The sequence below is a fragment of the Stenella coeruleoalba genome (assembly GCF_951394435.1).
Source record: "Stenella coeruleoalba genome assembly, chromosome: 7".
Taxonomy (NCBI): Eukaryota; Metazoa; Chordata; class Mammalia; order Artiodactyla; family Delphinidae; genus Stenella; species Stenella coeruleoalba.
Genome location: NC_137153.1, coordinates 53527558 through 53544819, shown reverse-complemented (window position 1 = coordinate 53544819; position 17262 = coordinate 53527558). Strand labels below are relative to the sequence as shown.

Below are 17262 nucleotides of genomic sequence, written 5' to 3'. Positions count from 1 at the left end.
AAATAAGACATGATTTGAAATTTTCTCATTTATTTACAAATGAATAAGGCTTGTCAGTAAGTGATCGTTTCAATATGGTAACTTCTTATAGCTCTATTTTTTATTCACAGTTAAAAATCATAATTTGTTTAGCATATTCTTTTAATTTCTAAATCTCTCTATACAGATTGATTGAATATGGATTACTGAGGCCCTAATTAATGAGTTTTGCCATAAGCAATGTTTTTTTTTTTTTAAGGTGGTATGCTATTTTGTTATGATATTTCAATGTATCAGAGTAAAGATGGCAAACCATTGAATAGACTGATGGCCAATAGAGGGAGAAGTTTCAAGCAGACTTCACTCGCTCTAGTGCATGAGGTAGGTGCCTTCCCATGCTCTGTAACAGGTTCTTCTTGCTTATATATGTTTTGGGGTTTCCCTCCTTCACTTTATGCCCATGAGATTTAGTGTGTGTTTGGGAATTATTTTTCTCTTTATCATAATTAATTTAAGTGGCTTTTAAAGACAACCAGAATAGTTGAGCCAACTGAATACTAAAATATTTTGAGGTATTTCTCAAAGAAACTGGCATGCTTCCCCACTGTTCAGCCTATTAAGGAGTAGTATCTTGGAATTTGGTTTATTTCATCAGTATTTAACTTCCGTATTTCAGAATAAATACCAATTTATTATTTAAAGAAGTAATTTTGCCTCTTTCTTAATTGTGATCCTTTGAAAGTATGTACAGCACCAGTGTTTATATTTTGGGAATTAACAGTAAATAATAGAGTTTAGGGGAAAAAAAACAAACAACCTATGGTTTTAGTGTTTATTTAATTTTTCTTTTAGACTACCCTTTTAAAATAAAGTTATGTTATTTTTTGCTTGAAATCTGATCGTTGCAGATGGTAGCAATACGAGAGGGAAGAGGGAAGTTGTAAAGCACTTGGGAAATTTGTTTTTTTGTTGTTTTTTAAAATTTTATGACAGTTACTCATTCAGTTATATATAAATTAAAATGTATGAATGAATAACAAAACAAAATATCACAGCAAAGAGGTTTATTTTACATAATTTAAACATAAGTTATATACAAATTATAAATGAAAATATATAAATTGTAAAAATTTTAAAGGATATGAGGTAAAAATAGTGCTGCTACAGTATGTTTGTATTAAATCTTATTTTGAGACATAATTTATAAATCTTGGCATCACTAATTTGATTTGATTATATTCTGTGTCATACCAATTGCCACCAATTAGCATAGCCAGGTTTTTTGTTTATTTGTTTTTTGGCCGTGCACATGCATGGCATGAGGGATCTTAGTTGCCTGACCAGGGATTGAAGCCGTGCTCGCTACAGTGGAAGTGCAGAGTCTTAACCACTGGACTGCCAGGGAAGTCCCAGCATAGCCAGATTTTATAGACCCACCTCTATCCTAGCCACCCATATTAGTTTTATATATTTAGTTAGAATTGAAATTATGTAAATACTTGGTTCAGAACCTTTTTTGTCTAACACAGTGTCTTTATTTAACTAAGGAGGGAAGAAAGATCTGGGGAGAGCAGTGTTTCTCTGGGAAGAGAGGTTTAATTTCATAAAAGAGGAAAAAGCATAGGTAATTTCTAGATTTGTTCTCCCTAGCATATTATTTGTTGGTATGGAGAAGAGAGAGATTTGGTACCTTTTTGGGTTTTAAAGCTGTGGACTTAACGTGGGTAACCAAATTGTTAAGTATTAATGGAAGCCTAACTTTAAAACTACCATCAGAAAAGAAACAAAAAAAGTGTTAATGTGGAGGTAGCAGAAGACACCTAATAAATTCAGAAAATGGAATCAGAACTTATGAGGTGTACCTTAGATGTGAACAGAGAAAATATTTGGGTTATGATACTTGTTGCTTGTATTTTAGAATGCCTAGAAAATTTCAAGAGATGAGAAAAGATCATAATTTTAGGAGTCAATTGGAAGACACATTAGACAGAATTCTGCCAAATCTATGGTAGGATTTTGTTTGGATTCATTTTCTGCTTACTATAATCCATTTTTTAAAAAAAGAGATAGAGAATGAGCCATGCAGTTTCTCAGACTATCTGACAACAAATAATAAGAGTTTTAAGAGCTAGTTAATAGGTATAACAATTGCAATAATAATAGCTAATAACCAGCTCAGATGCTTCAAAATTTGCCATGCATATATTAATTCATTTAATCTCTATATTCACACTATGAGGTTGGTACTGTTAATGTGCATGACACAGGTAAGTAGAGGAGCCTGGAAATTGAACCCAGGAAGTATGATTACCCAGTTCTTGAACTACCTTGTACCATCCCAGGGCAATCAGAGAACAATTTTAAAATACCTTTGGTTTTTTCCAGGATGACTCTAGTATTTCCTAACTCTCCTCCTTTCTTCTAGTGTTTCTTTTGTAGCAGTTCCTTTGGTATTTTTCCAGCTGAAGTTTCTTCAGACTTTGCTTTGGTTCCCATCACTGCTCTGTTCTGAGTCTTTTTGTTTTTAAAAAGCCTGTCGTCATTATTTCAATCTGTGTATTAATTTACCCATTGATGGACCTTTGGGTTGTTTCTACTTTTTCCAGATTATGACTAAAGCGGCTATAAACATTATCATACAGGTGTATGTGTGGACATCTGTTTTCATTTCTTTTGAGTAAATAACTACCTAAGAATGGGATTGCTAGGTCTTTTGATGAGTGAATATAAGAAACTACCCGACTGTTTTTCTAGTGACTGTCCCATTTTGAGTGCCCACCGGCAATATGAGGGAGTTCTGGTTGCTCTGCCTTCCTTGCCAGTGCTCAATATGGTCAGCTTTTTAAATTTAGCAGTTCTCATAGTGGTTAGTGGTTTCCCTTTTGTGGTTTTTAATTCGTGTTTTTTTTTAATGACTGCTGATGTTGAACATCTTTTCATGTATTTATTCACCATTCATATTTTTTCTTCCATAGAGTGTTCTGTTCTTTTGCCCATTTTTAATCCAGTTTTTTTGTTTTCAAATGAGAGTTCTTTATATATTCTGGATGTTTTTTAAATTAGAAATGTGTTTTGCACATGTTTTTACCTACTCTGTAACATTTCATTTGTCTTTTGAAGAGAAGATCTTTAGTTTTGAAGAATTTCTCAAGTTTTTTTATGGTTCTTGCTTTTTGTCCTACCCCAAGTCTCAAAGTTTTTCTGCTTTTTTTTCCCCCGTGTTCTCTTTTTTTTTAATTAAAAAAAAATGAGGTATAATTTATGTACCGTAAAATTCACTCATTTAATGTGTGCAAGTCAGTGGTTTTAGTATATGCACAGAGTTGCATAGCCATCACCACAGTCAATTTTAGAATATTTTCATCATAATGAAAAGAAACTCTGTACCCATTAGCAGTCACTCTCCATTTTCCTCACATCCCAGCCTTCAGCAACCACGAATCCACTTTCTTTCTGTGTAGCTTTGCCAGTTTTAGACATTTTATATAAATGGGATCATGCAATATGTGGGTTTTTTGGTATGGGTTTTTTAACTTAGTATAATGTTTTCAAGATTTATATGTACTATAGTATGTATCAGTAGTTCATTCCTTTTTATAGCTGAATAATATTCCATTGTATGAATATATCATATATAGTTTATCCATTAATCACTTGATGGATCGCCTGAGTTTTCTTGTAGAAGAAGCTTTATGGTTTAAGATTTACATTTTAGCCTATGATTATTTGAGTTAATTTTTCATAAGGTATGAGTTATACTTGTTGAGTATACCATCCTTTCTTCACCTAGGCACCTTTGTCAAAAAATCATTTGTCGGGCTTCCCTGGTGGCACAGTGGTTGAGAGTCTGCCTGCGGATGCAGGGGACACGGGTTTGTGCCCAGGTCCAGGAAGATCCCACATGCCGCAGAGCGGCTAGGCCCGTGAGCCATGGCCGCTGAGCCTGTGCGTCCGGAGCCTGTGCTCCGCAATGGGAGAGGCCACAATAGTGAGAGGCCCGCGTACCACAAAAAAAAAAAAAAAAAAAAATCATTTGCCCATATATGTATGGGTCTATTTCTGTACTTAATTTTGTTTCATTGTTCTAAGTGTGTAGACTTTCATCAAAACCACACAGTTTCACTACTGTTGCTTTATAATAAGTCTTGAAATCAAGTAATATGAATCTTCCAATTTTGGTTTAAATTTGGCTGTCTTAAGCCCTTTGCTTTTCCACATAAATTTTATTTATTTATTTATTTATTTATGGCTGTGTTGGGTCTTCATTGCTGCGCACGGGCTTTCCTTAGTTGCGGTGACCGGGGGCTACTCTTCGTTGCGGTGTGTGGGCTTCTCATGGCAGTGGCTTCTCTTGTTACAGAGCATGGGCTCTAGGCACATGGGCTTCAGTAGTTGTGGAGCACAGGCTCAGTAGTTGTGGTGCATGGGGTTAGTTGTTCCATGGCATGTGGGATCTTCCCAGACCAGGGCTCGAACACGTGTCCCCTGCATTGGCAGGCAGATTCTTAACCACTGTGCCACCAGGGAAGCCCTCCACATAAATTTTAAATCAGCTTTGAGAAGCTACAAAAAAAGCCTGCTGTAGTTTTGGTAGAAATGCAAATTGAATTTGTAGATCAATTTGGGAGAGAATTGACATCTTAATAATATTAAGTTTTCAACCTATACACAAGGTATATTTCTCTATTATCTTAGATCATGTTTTATTGTTTTCTTACTACAAATCTTGCACATATTTTGTTAAATTTAATAAGTATTGCATATCCCTAAGTATTTTTATGCTAGTAGGATTAGACTGTTTTTTGGTTTGTCTTAATTTCCAACTGCTCATTGCTAGAATATAAACATGTTATTGATACTTTTTTATGGCCTTACTAAACCCACTTATATTTTCTTGTAGCTTTTTTGTAGATTCTTTTTGTTTTTTATTGTAATGTTGCCTATGAATATAGATTGTCATACTGTTTTTCTCTTGGATCTGTATGCCTTTGATTTCTTTTTCTTGCCTGATTGCACTGTGTAGGACCCTTTGGTGTGGTTGAATAGCAGTGATGAGAGCAGAAATTCTTATCTTGTTAACAGTCTTGGGGGGAAGCATTCAGTGTCTTAATATTAAATATGATGTTATATTTAGTTTATTTTAGTGTAGAGATTTTGTAGATATCCTGTGTTAGGTTGATGAAGTTTCCTTTTATTCCTAAATTGCTAAGGGTGTTTATTACAAATAGATGTTTAATTTTGTCAAATATTTTTTCCCTACATTTATTGAAATGATTGTATACCTTTTTGGTTTGTTGATATGATGAATTATTTTATTACTATTATTTTTGTGGTATGCAGGCCTCTCACTCTTGTGGCCCCTCCCATTGCGGAGCACAGGCTCCAGACACGCAGGTTCAGTGGCCATGGCTCACGGGCCCAGCCTGCCACGGCATGTGGGATCTTCCTGGACTGGGGCATGAACCCGTGTCCCCTGCATCGGCAGGCAGACTCTCAACCACTGAGTCACCAGGGAAGCCCCATATGATGAATTATTTTGATTGATTTTCTAATGTGAACCAAATCTGCATTCCTAGGATAAACTCACTTGATTATAATGAAGTATTCTATTTATTTATTGCTGAATTTGATTTGCTAATAATATTTTGTTAAGGATTTTTACATCTTTGCACCTAGGAAGGGTATGGTTCTATAGTTTCCTTGTAATACCTTTGCCTGATGTGTTATCAGGATAATGCTATCCTAATAAATAATTTTTCCTAAAATGGGCAGTAGAATTTTCTAGTGAAAATTCTGGGCTTGGAGTTTTCTTTAGGAATGTTTGTAACTATGAATTCAGTTTATTTAATACGTGAAGGTATTTATCTATCCATCTATCCCTACTAATCCTGAAGTGGGGATTTGGGTGGCACAGCATACATGACAATTAGCGTGTCTCTCTCCTATTTTAAAGTGTAAATTTTATAAAATCAGGGAGTTTGTTTTGGTCATGTGTTGTTCCAGTGCTTAGTATTCCTGGCACATAGTAGACACTTTGTAAGTGATTTTAATCCTATTGAAACTTGGGTGTGTCCTATACTTTATACGTGCATTTAGTGGGATCGTTTCCTTTTTCCAGAAATGTTGCTATTAAATTGATGGTCAATCTAATAATTGTTGAGGTCTTACTAAGAAGTGACGTTATTGTCATTTGAACAAGCTATTATATACTGTTGGTGTTGTTATTCATTTATATGGTTTAGCCTCCCCTCTCTGCCAAAGGTTACATATACCTATAGGATATTCTATGGCCCTAATGCATACAACTATAGATGGGTGAGTGCGTGAATGGATGGATAAAAGAACTTGGTTTTGAATGTCCCAGTGCTCTGCTCTTCATATTTTGAAGTGTATTTTGCTTTATGTAATTGTCAATATTTCTCAATAACTGTGTTAGTTAAATCAAGTATTTTCAGTGTCATGGAGAACTAGCTATTTAATCTGTGATGAATTCTTTTGGAAAGCATTATATCCCCTTCTTCCTAAAAACTGTTTTTGTTTTTCATTGACTTTTCTTAAAGTGAAACTCTCCCACGTTATACTTTCGGAAGGATCACAGATCTAAGTCTGATTTGGGTTTGACCTGACCTACCAGGAGCAGTTCTGTATAATCACTGTCCTGTTTAGATTTCTCTAAAACTGAAGTGCCCGTTCTCTCTTTGCTCCTTTGAACAGGGGACAACCAGGGGTCATTTCAGCTCTACTAGGGCTTCTCCAAGCTCAAGTGACTGTCCTCTTCTGCCCTGATTTTTTTTTTTTTTTTTGCGGTACGCGGGCCTCTCACTGTTGTGGCCTCTCCCGTTGCGGAGCACAGGCTCTGGACGCGCAGGCTCAGCGGCCATGGCTCACGGGCCCAGCCGCTCCGTGGCATGTGGGATCTTCCCAGACGGGGGCACGAACCCGTGTCCCCTGCATCGGCAGGCGGACTCTCAACCACTGCGCCACCAGGGAAGCCCTTCTGCCCTGATTTATAACTACTTCTCATCCTGAGACTAACTTGGCTCCTGTTGATGAGGAAGCTGAAGGTGAATGACAGTTTCTTTCCCTGAAAGTTGCTGACTGTCTTGTCATCCTTTGGCACTTCTAACTCTGACATGATACTCTCACCTAAATTGGATGATACTTATTTGTCCCTGGATGAGAATGGCAGCCTTGCTTCATTATTTCCTCCATCTTTGGGCACATGCAAATTTTCCTGATCCTGCTGCTACCCAACCATATTTATGCCTCAGCATTAGGTAATGAGCTCTTTTTCATTTTTATGTCAGAGAAGCCTTTATCAGGCTTATTGGCAGCACTACTCTGAATGAAATCTTTTTTCTTCTTTCTTTCTTTTGAAATTGATCATCATTTGTTTTGTTTTGCCTTATAAATTAATTTTTTTCTTCTGCCTTCTTTACATTTTTTCCCTAGATACCCAAAAGTACATGTGATATAACCCATCATTTGCCCTTTTCTTTCAGTTCCTTCTTTATTTAAAAACATATTTCTTATGAAAAACATGGAGTATGTTAGCATTCATGCAATATGAAACAATTAGATGAAAATTTTGAATAATAATTGTGAGAAGTGGTATCTGTGCTTATTACACATTCCCCTTAGAAAACACTGTGAAAAGTATTGTTTGCTGTATTTTAGAAACTCCATAATTACCATGTGATGTGAGTTGTTATGGTAACAGCGTTTTCCCCCTTCCTATTAAATAACAGAGTAAATGGTTGCTTGAGATGTGATTGAATTGTCAGCTTTCAAGCTAATGTTATCCTCATGGGAAGGGGGAGTGGGGGGAGAGGGGAAGAGAGAGATAGACTAAGCTGGAGAGAGAATGAGGGGGGGACGGAGGGAGGGTGGAAGGAGAGAGAGAGTTTTAAATGTCCAGAAAGCACCTACAAAGTGATGAGTGTCATTTTACTTTAAAAATGTGTCCTCTATAAGCCCTCCCTTCTTGTCTCCCAGTCACTATTTGTCAGGGGACAGGAATAATAGAAAATTTATACTGTGCAAACAAGATTACTATTGACAGACAACTGAAGCCTATGATTTCTTATTTATAAACAGTGGGACATTGAGTGGCTTTGGGGGTCTCTAACACTAAGTACAAATGGTTTTTCTTCTGGGAATGTGGGAGAAGTGTGTGTATGTCACAGACCAAATGTAGTGGCTCAGTATTGGTGTGTCCGCGTAGCAACTGAAGTTAAATACATTTATTCTTTTGATAATAATATATACATCTGGTTAACATGAATATGACTTACTTTGTGAGATTGCGGTTTTAAAATCAATAACAAACACTTTACCTGTTGATTTTTATGTGCTGCTCTACCTTATCCCATTCTAGTTTTACAGTCAAACAGCCTCACCAAAGCTTGTCTTACTTGATTTAAATTATTTATTGAAGTGCTGTTAAAATGGGTATTTTCTTATAAATGAATAATTGTATTTGTTAAGATCACTCAAGAGGTAGAAAAGATTACCAAATTTCTGGGCAATATATTCTGAACATAAATTATCTAATTAGGTAGCCATGTAGTTCCTTCAAGAAAAACATGCATCAGTGAGGAAACAACATCTCCTTTTTCATTCTGTCTTTTGACATTCCCGCTACATTTATGAATTGTGTTTCTAAGCAGGATATTTCTGTTGACCGAGTATTTCACGTATATGTCATTAGAACTTGTATGATACAAATTAAAAAGTTTCGTTAGGAAATTTCAAAATACAAAGTTTATAATACCCGCTTTAAAATTTCGCCTTGTCAGTCACTGTGTTTTTAATCTGGAATGAAACATTTCCCAGCCAGAACATTTTGGACATGTTCTGTAAAATTTCAAATAACTGTATTCTCAACAACTTGTGTTTGTGTTTAGCCGTGCCTACTAAAAAACGTTTTCTAACATTGTGATTTTACACATCATAACTTTCTGTGATTACTTGTTTATGACAGTGTGGCTTTCACATGACAAGATTTTGCCTTAAAGCTAACACTGTACGTTTAATTGGTTAAACTCAGCAGGTATTTAAGTGAACACTTAAGTGCGAGATACTGTTGTGGGTTTCATGGGAGGGATTCCGGGATGAATAGGATATGATCTCTGCCCTTGGGATTGTATGAGATTAAGGTCCATGAAAGAATAGTCTAAGATGGAATCTGTTGAGTATAACGGGAGAGGCATATAGTATATTTCCAAGCATAGGGATGGGAGAAATTATTTCAGAAAGTAGAGGTGAGAGGAAGACTGGGCATTAAAAGCAGCAGAAGCAGTCAGTGAATGCAAAGGTCTTGTAGAATATAGGACAGGCTTGGGAATTGGTTTATAACCCAAATCAACCAGAATACAGGTTAAATGAAAGAGAGGAGCAGAAAATCAAGTGGGGAAATTGGATGAGGATCTTAACCAGCAGGGCAGCAGAGTTCTCACATAACAACAAATTCTTTCTTTTTTTTTTTCTTTTTTTTGCCGCTATGAGTGGCATGTGGGATCTTAGTTCTCTGACCAGGGATCGAACCTGCTAGGGAGGCTCCTACAATAAAGTATTTCTTAATTTGATTCTAAGATACTTTGGACACAGCACAGAAGAATTTGGACTTTATTCTTTAATGAACCATCAAAGGTTTTTGAAAAGAAGTTCTGAGTTAATGTAATAGTAGCAACACCATTCAGGATGTATTAGAAGGAGGAAAGATTTTAGGCTGTTAACAGATCAGTTAGGTGGCCTCAGTAATCAAGGCAGGAATTAGGACTCACCCAGTGAGGAAGTAGGGACAAACATAGTAAACATTTTAGAGGTAGAGATGACAGTTGAGTTGGGGGTAAGGGAGAAGTCCAGGATAAATCAGAAATTTCAAACCTGGTGATTGTAATATTGATGGGGTAATATTGATAGGAAAAGGAAAGATAAGAGAAAGAGTGGATTTTGAATGATGATGACAAAGAAGTATACAGAGGGTATTAGATGGTGGGAGGTGAATGTTTGAGAAGTGTATGTTCTAAAAGTAGCCATTTTCAAACTATGTATTTTAAATTTTATTGAGTTATATGCATACAGTAGGTTTCTCCCCTTTTAGTATATAGTTCTATGAATTTTGAGACATGAACACGTTTGTCTAATCAGTACCACAGTCACGATGAGAACAGTTCTATCACCCGAAAATCCCCCCATGCTCCTTTGTAGTCAGCTCCTCCCCCGCTCCCCCATCTCCTGACAACCACTGATCTCTTTTATGTCCCTCTAGTTAAAACTGTGTTTTAAAAAGTGCTAGAGACCACCACAAAGTAGACTCAGATGATCAAGAGGGCTGAACGCCAAGCCCTCAGCCTTCACCCTTACTTCATTTACACAAATTTTGCTTCTCTGTTTTATATATTGGCATTTTACTTAATATTTGGGGTGGGCTGGAAAAATTACACAGCTAAATACTCGAAAACTTTTATTCTACAGTGTTACTGCTACCACTCGAGCCACCATTGTCTCTTACCTGGATTTTTGCAGGAGCCTCTGAGTAGATTTCTCTGCTTTGACCTTTGCCCGCTACAGTCTGTTCTCAACAGAGCAGTCAGCATGATCCTTTTACGATGTAGATTAGATTGTGTCATTTTTCTCAAAACCTTATAATGGCTCCCCCTTTAGTAAGAGTAAAGGCAAGTCCTGAGAAGTGACCTAGGAGGCCCTGCTTTCTCCTGTTAATTCTCCAGCCTTCTCTTTTTACACTCTCCTCTTTGCTTACTCTATCTGTGCTAGTTACCCTGGCCTCCCTTCTGTTCCTAAAACAGGTCAGCCATGTGCTCACTTTAGGGATCTTTGCCTTACCTTGTGGGGTTTTTTTTAATTGAGGTAAAATTCACATAACATCAAACTAACCATTTTAAAGCTTAAAGTGTACAATCTACAATCCAGTGGTATTTAGTACATTCACAGTGTGCAACCTTCCCCTCTGTCTAGTTCTGAAACATTTTCATCACCCTTAGATGAGACCATGTATGCATTAAACATTCCCTCCCACTTCTTCCTCTCCCTGCCTCCTCCCCACCCCTGGAAACCACTAATTTGCTTTCTCTCTCTATGGATTTACCTGTTCTGGACATTTAATATAAATGGAATCATTTAACATGTGACCTTTCGTATCTGGCTTCTTTGACTTTCACATAATGTTTTCAAGGTGCATCCACATTGTAGCATGCGTTAGTACTTCATTCCTTTTTATGGGCAAATAATATTCCATTGTGGATTTATCATATTTTGTTTATCCATTTATTCATTCATGAACATTTGGGTTATTTCTGCCTGGCGACTACTGTGAAAGTGCTGCTTGAGCATTCACGTACAGTATTTGTTTAAATATGTCATTTCAGTTCTGTTTGGTGTATACCTAGGAGTGGAATTGCTAGGTCATTTGGTCATTCTATGTTTAACTTTTTGAGGAACCACCAAACTGTTTTCCACAGCAGCTGAACCATTTTACGTTCCCACCAGTTCTTCATTTCCTTCAAGTTTTCACTCAGGCTTCATCTTCTCAACGAGATACCCTGACCGCCCTATTTAGTCCTGTGACCTGCTCCTGTCCCCACTCTTGCCTTATTATCCTTCTTTTCCCCCTTTACCCTACTTGCGTATTTCCCTAACGTAGTCTCTTTTTTAGGCATGTGCAGTAATGTTTCGTTATACTTAGTACTACCTCTTAGACATAGAAACTCTTACTCTTTCCTAAGTCATAGAAGCTGCTCACCTTAGCAGTCCATTAGACACCTGTTATTCACTGCAAGGGTATACATAGTTAGCCTTAGAAAAACTGTATTGCATGTGTTAATTAAAACTCGGTGCACAGTGGTTGAGAACCCTGCTTTATCATCTGTTGAATAACAGGGTTGAAACTTCATGATTGGAATTAGTTTGTTCCTTGGGCTTCCTTCAAAGCCATCGCACCAGTATAGCAAATTATACGTGATTTTCATACTTCAGTAATGCAAATTATATTTTTCAGCCTAGCAACATTAACCTCTATGGGGTGACTGAGCACATCCTAAAATGTGTTTTTGTGAAACATGGTCAAGGAAGTCTTTTCTGCCTGTAACACAACTGGAGAGTAAGGGCATGACTATGTTTAAGCTGTTTCTCTAAGTCTCTCTTCTGTAAGGGAAAGAGCGAGAAAGTGCATTTTTAAAGAGATTTAGTCACAGCTAACTCCACAGAACACTAAGACTAGGTGTAATCTCATAAAACCTGGGGAGTTCAGGCAGGTGTCTAGGCTCAAGCATGTCTGCTTCCCTGCACCCACCTTCAGATGTGGTCTGAACAGCAGCAAGAGGGTTAGCTTTAACCTTTGGTTTATAGCCTCCTTGTAACTAGGTTTCCTGGCATGACAGTCTTTGTTCTTAGAAGCTCAGCATTTGATTTGCTCATGTTCCTTTACATTTTTTCATATTACTTTCTTTTTTTAACTCAAGTTTAAGAAGCCAATTGAGATCGCTGTCTTTCCAAGAACATCCAGTGCTCTTTTTGCCAGTTTGCTGAGACTGTGGATATTCTCAGTTGTGCAATGATGTCCATGGATTATGTAGCAGCAAAATTTTAAAATATTTTGAGGTTCTGAAGTAAGAGATAAAAGTTTCAGTTGTGGTGTTTGTATCCTTTCTGTGAAATCCAGGTCTCAAAATGGAACTTAAAGATAATTAATGTATTTTTTGAAAAGGGTAGGAAAAAGCTAAAGGGAAGTCCCCACATTTTGGAAACAAAGAGCAAGGTCAAGGACTAATTAATGCCGCCAGAGCTTCCTGGATAACAAGGGAAGAAGCAGGAATTGGTAGGCCCCTTCCTTCAAGGAGTTTTGTTAACATGTTGACAAGGCTTCCCCTACCCTACTCAATAGAGTGAGTACTTGATCAGAAAAGCAAGAAATCTGACTTTATAATTTTTTTTTAGGTTCATTTCGTGATCTGAGTATCTTTTTCATACAGTTTGAGTATCTAATTTTTTAAAAAGAAGCAGTGGGATGAGGAGTGCTAGATTGCAGACAGACTGATCTCTTTGTTCCCATAGATGCTTCATAATTTTGCCTTATAATCTATTTGTGTACGTTTCTGACTCTCCCTGCGCATTTCTGAACTCTGTGCAGTTACTGATCGATTTATAATCCTCACATCCTTCCAGAGTCCCTTGCGTATAGTAGGCCCACACTTAGATTAGGATTAAAGAAAATACCAGAAGCCATGGGAACCAACTGTATTCAGAGAGGCTGTTCTCTTCCCCATCACAAAGCACTTGAGAAAATTAATTCCTATAATACAGTAAAATCTCTTTAAACACTGTAGTTATCATGATTCTGGGGTAATTATGTAGAAATTTGTCCTTTTTGTGTGTTTGTTGTTGTTTTTTGTCTGTAAGACACAGACTAAAGTTTCCGTTGTTTGAGTTTAGATGAGATGAGTTACAGGAAACATGAAATGTGATGCACTGTGACTATTTTTTCTTGAGTGATCTTTCTTTAACAGAAGCAGACCTGGGAAGATTTGTCGCAAGATAGCAGTATACTAATAGGTAGAAACAGAAATGACTATGAAAACCAGATGTTTTGTCTGGGCCTGTCTTCAGAAACAGGATTTCAGTGTTGGCATATATCATTTTTCTCTTGTTTACCCACACTGATTAAAGGGCATTTATCTAGTGGTGTGCTCAATTGCTGTGTGCGGGACTCATTTGCATGCTCTTAACATCCTGGTTTCTACACAACATGATATTTCTGTTGGCAATTTAAGTTTATTACTTCAGAAATTGTCATATTGGAAGTCCAAGATGTGAGCGGTATTTATTTTTATTTAAAATTACTAGGGGGATTTGTTAGACAATACCTAGTTTCCTGACATTGGCAAGAGGCTTTACAGAGTTTCCCCCTGATTTTCGAGGGCATAGTTGTATTACACATACATCTTAACTTGTTATTATTGTAGGATTTTATTTGCTTTAATTTAGAAAATTCCAGGCTTACTGTATTTTGTCTTTACAGGACTCTAAGCTCCTCTCCTTTGAAAATATCTGAAAGATCTTATTTGTGGTTCTGATCCTAGACTGTTTTGGTTTGTTTTAGAATCCAGACCGTAGAAAATGAAGGGAAAGAGAGAATTGATGATACAGTTTTCATTTTATTCTGTTTTAATACTGTGCAGCCTAACTTATGTCATGGTACATTTTTCCCACAGGTTCACATCCAGCTTTCCGAGTGGCACCGTGCAATTTTTCTCCCACAGGCCTGGCTCGCATATATGACTCGTGCTTATCATGCCATTTTACAGGTAATGAAACCATGGGGTGGCTTGCTCTAGGGCGTGTCTCTTAAGGTTTACTACAAATACGTAGTTAGTGTAAGAGCACTTAGGAAAATAGCACTATCAAAAAGGCAACGGTTATTTTTGCTCATAAAAGAATGTGAGGCATGCATATATAACTGCACTTAAATTTTAAATGTGATGCCCGCCCCCCCGCCAGATGTGTGTTCCATCCAGAGCTGCCTCTTGAGCGCTCCTCTCCGATGTCCTGCTGCTCTGTGAACGCCTCTCATTGTCCCAGATATCCGCAGTGGCTGTCCCACAGCACCTCAATTTGAGCGTGTCCCAAACTGGGCTCATCATTTCATCCTGTACCTGCGCCCTCTCGAGCTGGACTTGCTTTTACATCTCCAGCTTCGTCTCTTAACCCTTCCCCTGAATTTTCGGGCTTGCTCAATTTCTTTGTTTTCCCAAACTCAGCATGTCTTCCCTACCTCTTGGCTTTTACCTACACTGTTCCTTCTGTTGCAGGCACTGCCGTTCCCTCTCTGCCTATTCAAGGCTGGTTTTGCAGCTTTTCCCTTTTTCTCAATTCCAGGAATAAGTTTCACTTTGTATTTATAGTTGCCATAGTCGTGAAAGGGGCACATGTTGGAATGGCAAATTTCTACTTGTTTTTTTTACATGGTTTTATCTGTGTGCCTTCCCTCTCTGTGTGCCTCCTTAGAACCCATGCTTCCCTTTTCAAAGCCCTTATCACCCTAGTTATATGTCTGGGGCCTCCCTCCAGTTGACTCTGTTCCTTAAAGCCAGAAGCTGTGTTTTCCTCTCTGTTGCGTCTCTAGAACCTGACATGGTGTCTAAAACATAGTTAATGCTCACTAAATAAATGAATTACGCTCAATTTGACTTCTTTTATTCCAGTAATGTTATAAGTTGTAGCTTGTGAGTTTTTAAAGTTAGAAATAATTTTTAATCAGTTTGGGAATATATGAACATTTAATTGCATAAGGAAAAAACTACTAACTCAATCCTTTTTCCTAGCTTAAAATTCTCTGTTAAGGATGATAGAAAAAATCTAAATTACTTAAGTAATTTATGGCCCAAAATAAGATTTTCATGAAGGCTTAGGAAATGAGGTGTTATGGTTAAAGGTAACAGCTGTCCTAAAGGATAGAGGTGGGGCCGGAGGAATGACTAAGCATCTCAGCATTGATGTTCTCAAATTAAAACCTTGCTACAACATATTCATTCTAGAATTTATAAAGTACTAATTCTAGAATGAATATGTTGTATGCATCTTCAGAGATTCTGGTTCACTGGAACTGAATAGGAGATCAGGAATCTCCATGTTTACCAAGCTGCCAGGTGATTTTAATTCAGTCTATCAACCCTACTCTGAACAACAGTGTTTTAGATGGTTCCCCAAACTAAACTGGAATCTGCATTTTAAAGACATTCCCTTGGAACCATTGTACCCTTTTGCTTGGCCTACACACTTTTTTATCCTCAGCAGCATCTGGCCACTTTGTTTTGAGTGGATGCATAAGTGAATGAATGAATTACCCCTACACACCCTTAACCAATTATAGTTTTTATTCAAGAAGAGTGAGATTGCTCATCAGAGTATGCACTTTTTCGCACACTCATTTTTCCCTTTGTAATTTTGCAGTGTTTTCCTTCACCAAACATTTATGGAACATACTTTACTGGCCAGGTCCTGTGCCGGGTGTGTGGGATAGAAAGAGGAATAAAGCACTCCTTCCTCTCAGTGAGCTCCCAGTCCAGTGCAGGAGACTAACGTGTCCACTAGCAATGCCAGTACAAATCTTTGATGCTTTAATAGAGGATGTACTCCAGTATAGGCACCTGGAGCTGGCAAGAACAACTCCTCCTGCAGCATGTACTGAGAATTTTATTTAGCTCTTAGCATAAAGAAGGTGAAATTGAGTAGAATTATGGTATAACATGCAGATGACAAGCAACTGATTAAAAAAAAAACCCTCGGTGGTTTCTTTTTTATAACAAGAGCTACCATTTATTAAATAACTAGTGTCTGTCCAACATTTAATGTATAGTATTTCAATTCATCTTTACAGAAGCTCTTTGAAGTGGATGTTGGTACCCTCACGTAGAATGGGATTATAGATGGGGAAGCAGGGTTAGCTAGGAAAGCAAAGCAAACTGCACAAAATCTAACAGTCAGTAAATGAGGGAACTGGAACTTAACCTGGATTTGTCTGATTCCAGAGCCTCAGCCTTGGCCACTGCATCATGCATTTTCCCTAACACCGTCATTAGTTGTTATAAATAATGCAAATTGGTTTAATATTTTAGAGGACAGATCAATTTATGAAAAGCCAGCTGAGTATTTTTAGTAACACAGGTCAATTATTCTGCTTTTCTACTGTTGTAGGTGATAGTGTGTATCTTTATTTATTTATCACTTAAAATCTCTTTCCTTTGGGTTTCTATCAAGTCTAGTTCCATTGAGAATTGGGGATTAAGAGGTGAAACTCAAAGTAGGGACTATAATAAAATTTTCAGTATTATTTGAAAAGTACTAAAAACAGTGCTTTTTAGGCTATCACTATTACTTGAAAGTATGCTGATGCATTTTAACTGTTCAGCAAGTCTTTTTAAATGAGCCCACACACTTAAACAGAATTTGTGGGATCTTAGAAGAATTAGAGGAACTGCCAAACTCCTCACCTATATCAAGAATTTCCATCCTGGAGGATAGCTCTTCGTTCAGTACAGGAGGTATAGTTACTTCCATCTGGTGTTAGGCATATTTCGTAGCATTAGACTAGAGAATCATTTAGAGGAGCCATGTTTTATTCAATAAGCCTAGGAGATACGCTAAAAGGTGCATTCTACATTATTTCCCAGAGGTTGACTATAATGTGAATGTTTGCAATTTGAACGCTTCTAGTGGCTTTTGCTTAGGCGCCAGCTTCCAGCCTTATCTAATTTTTCCACAAGA

The 17262-nt window shown here is 37.3% G+C and overlaps 1 protein-coding gene across 2 annotated transcripts in view; it reads left to right on the top strand.

The window, feature by feature from the left end:
* FOCAD (focadhesin) overlaps positions 1-17262 on the top strand; it is a 314675-nt gene that overhangs the window by 213311 nt on the left and 84102 nt on the right. For both annotated transcript variants that reach the window (XM_079927956.1, XM_079927957.1), the window contains 2 exons: positions 239-360; positions 14211-14303. In XM_079927956.1, coding sequence (XP_079784082.1) covers positions 239-360; positions 14211-14303 — 215 coding nt within the window. The remainder of the gene's footprint in view (positions 1-238; positions 361-14210; positions 14304-17262) is intronic.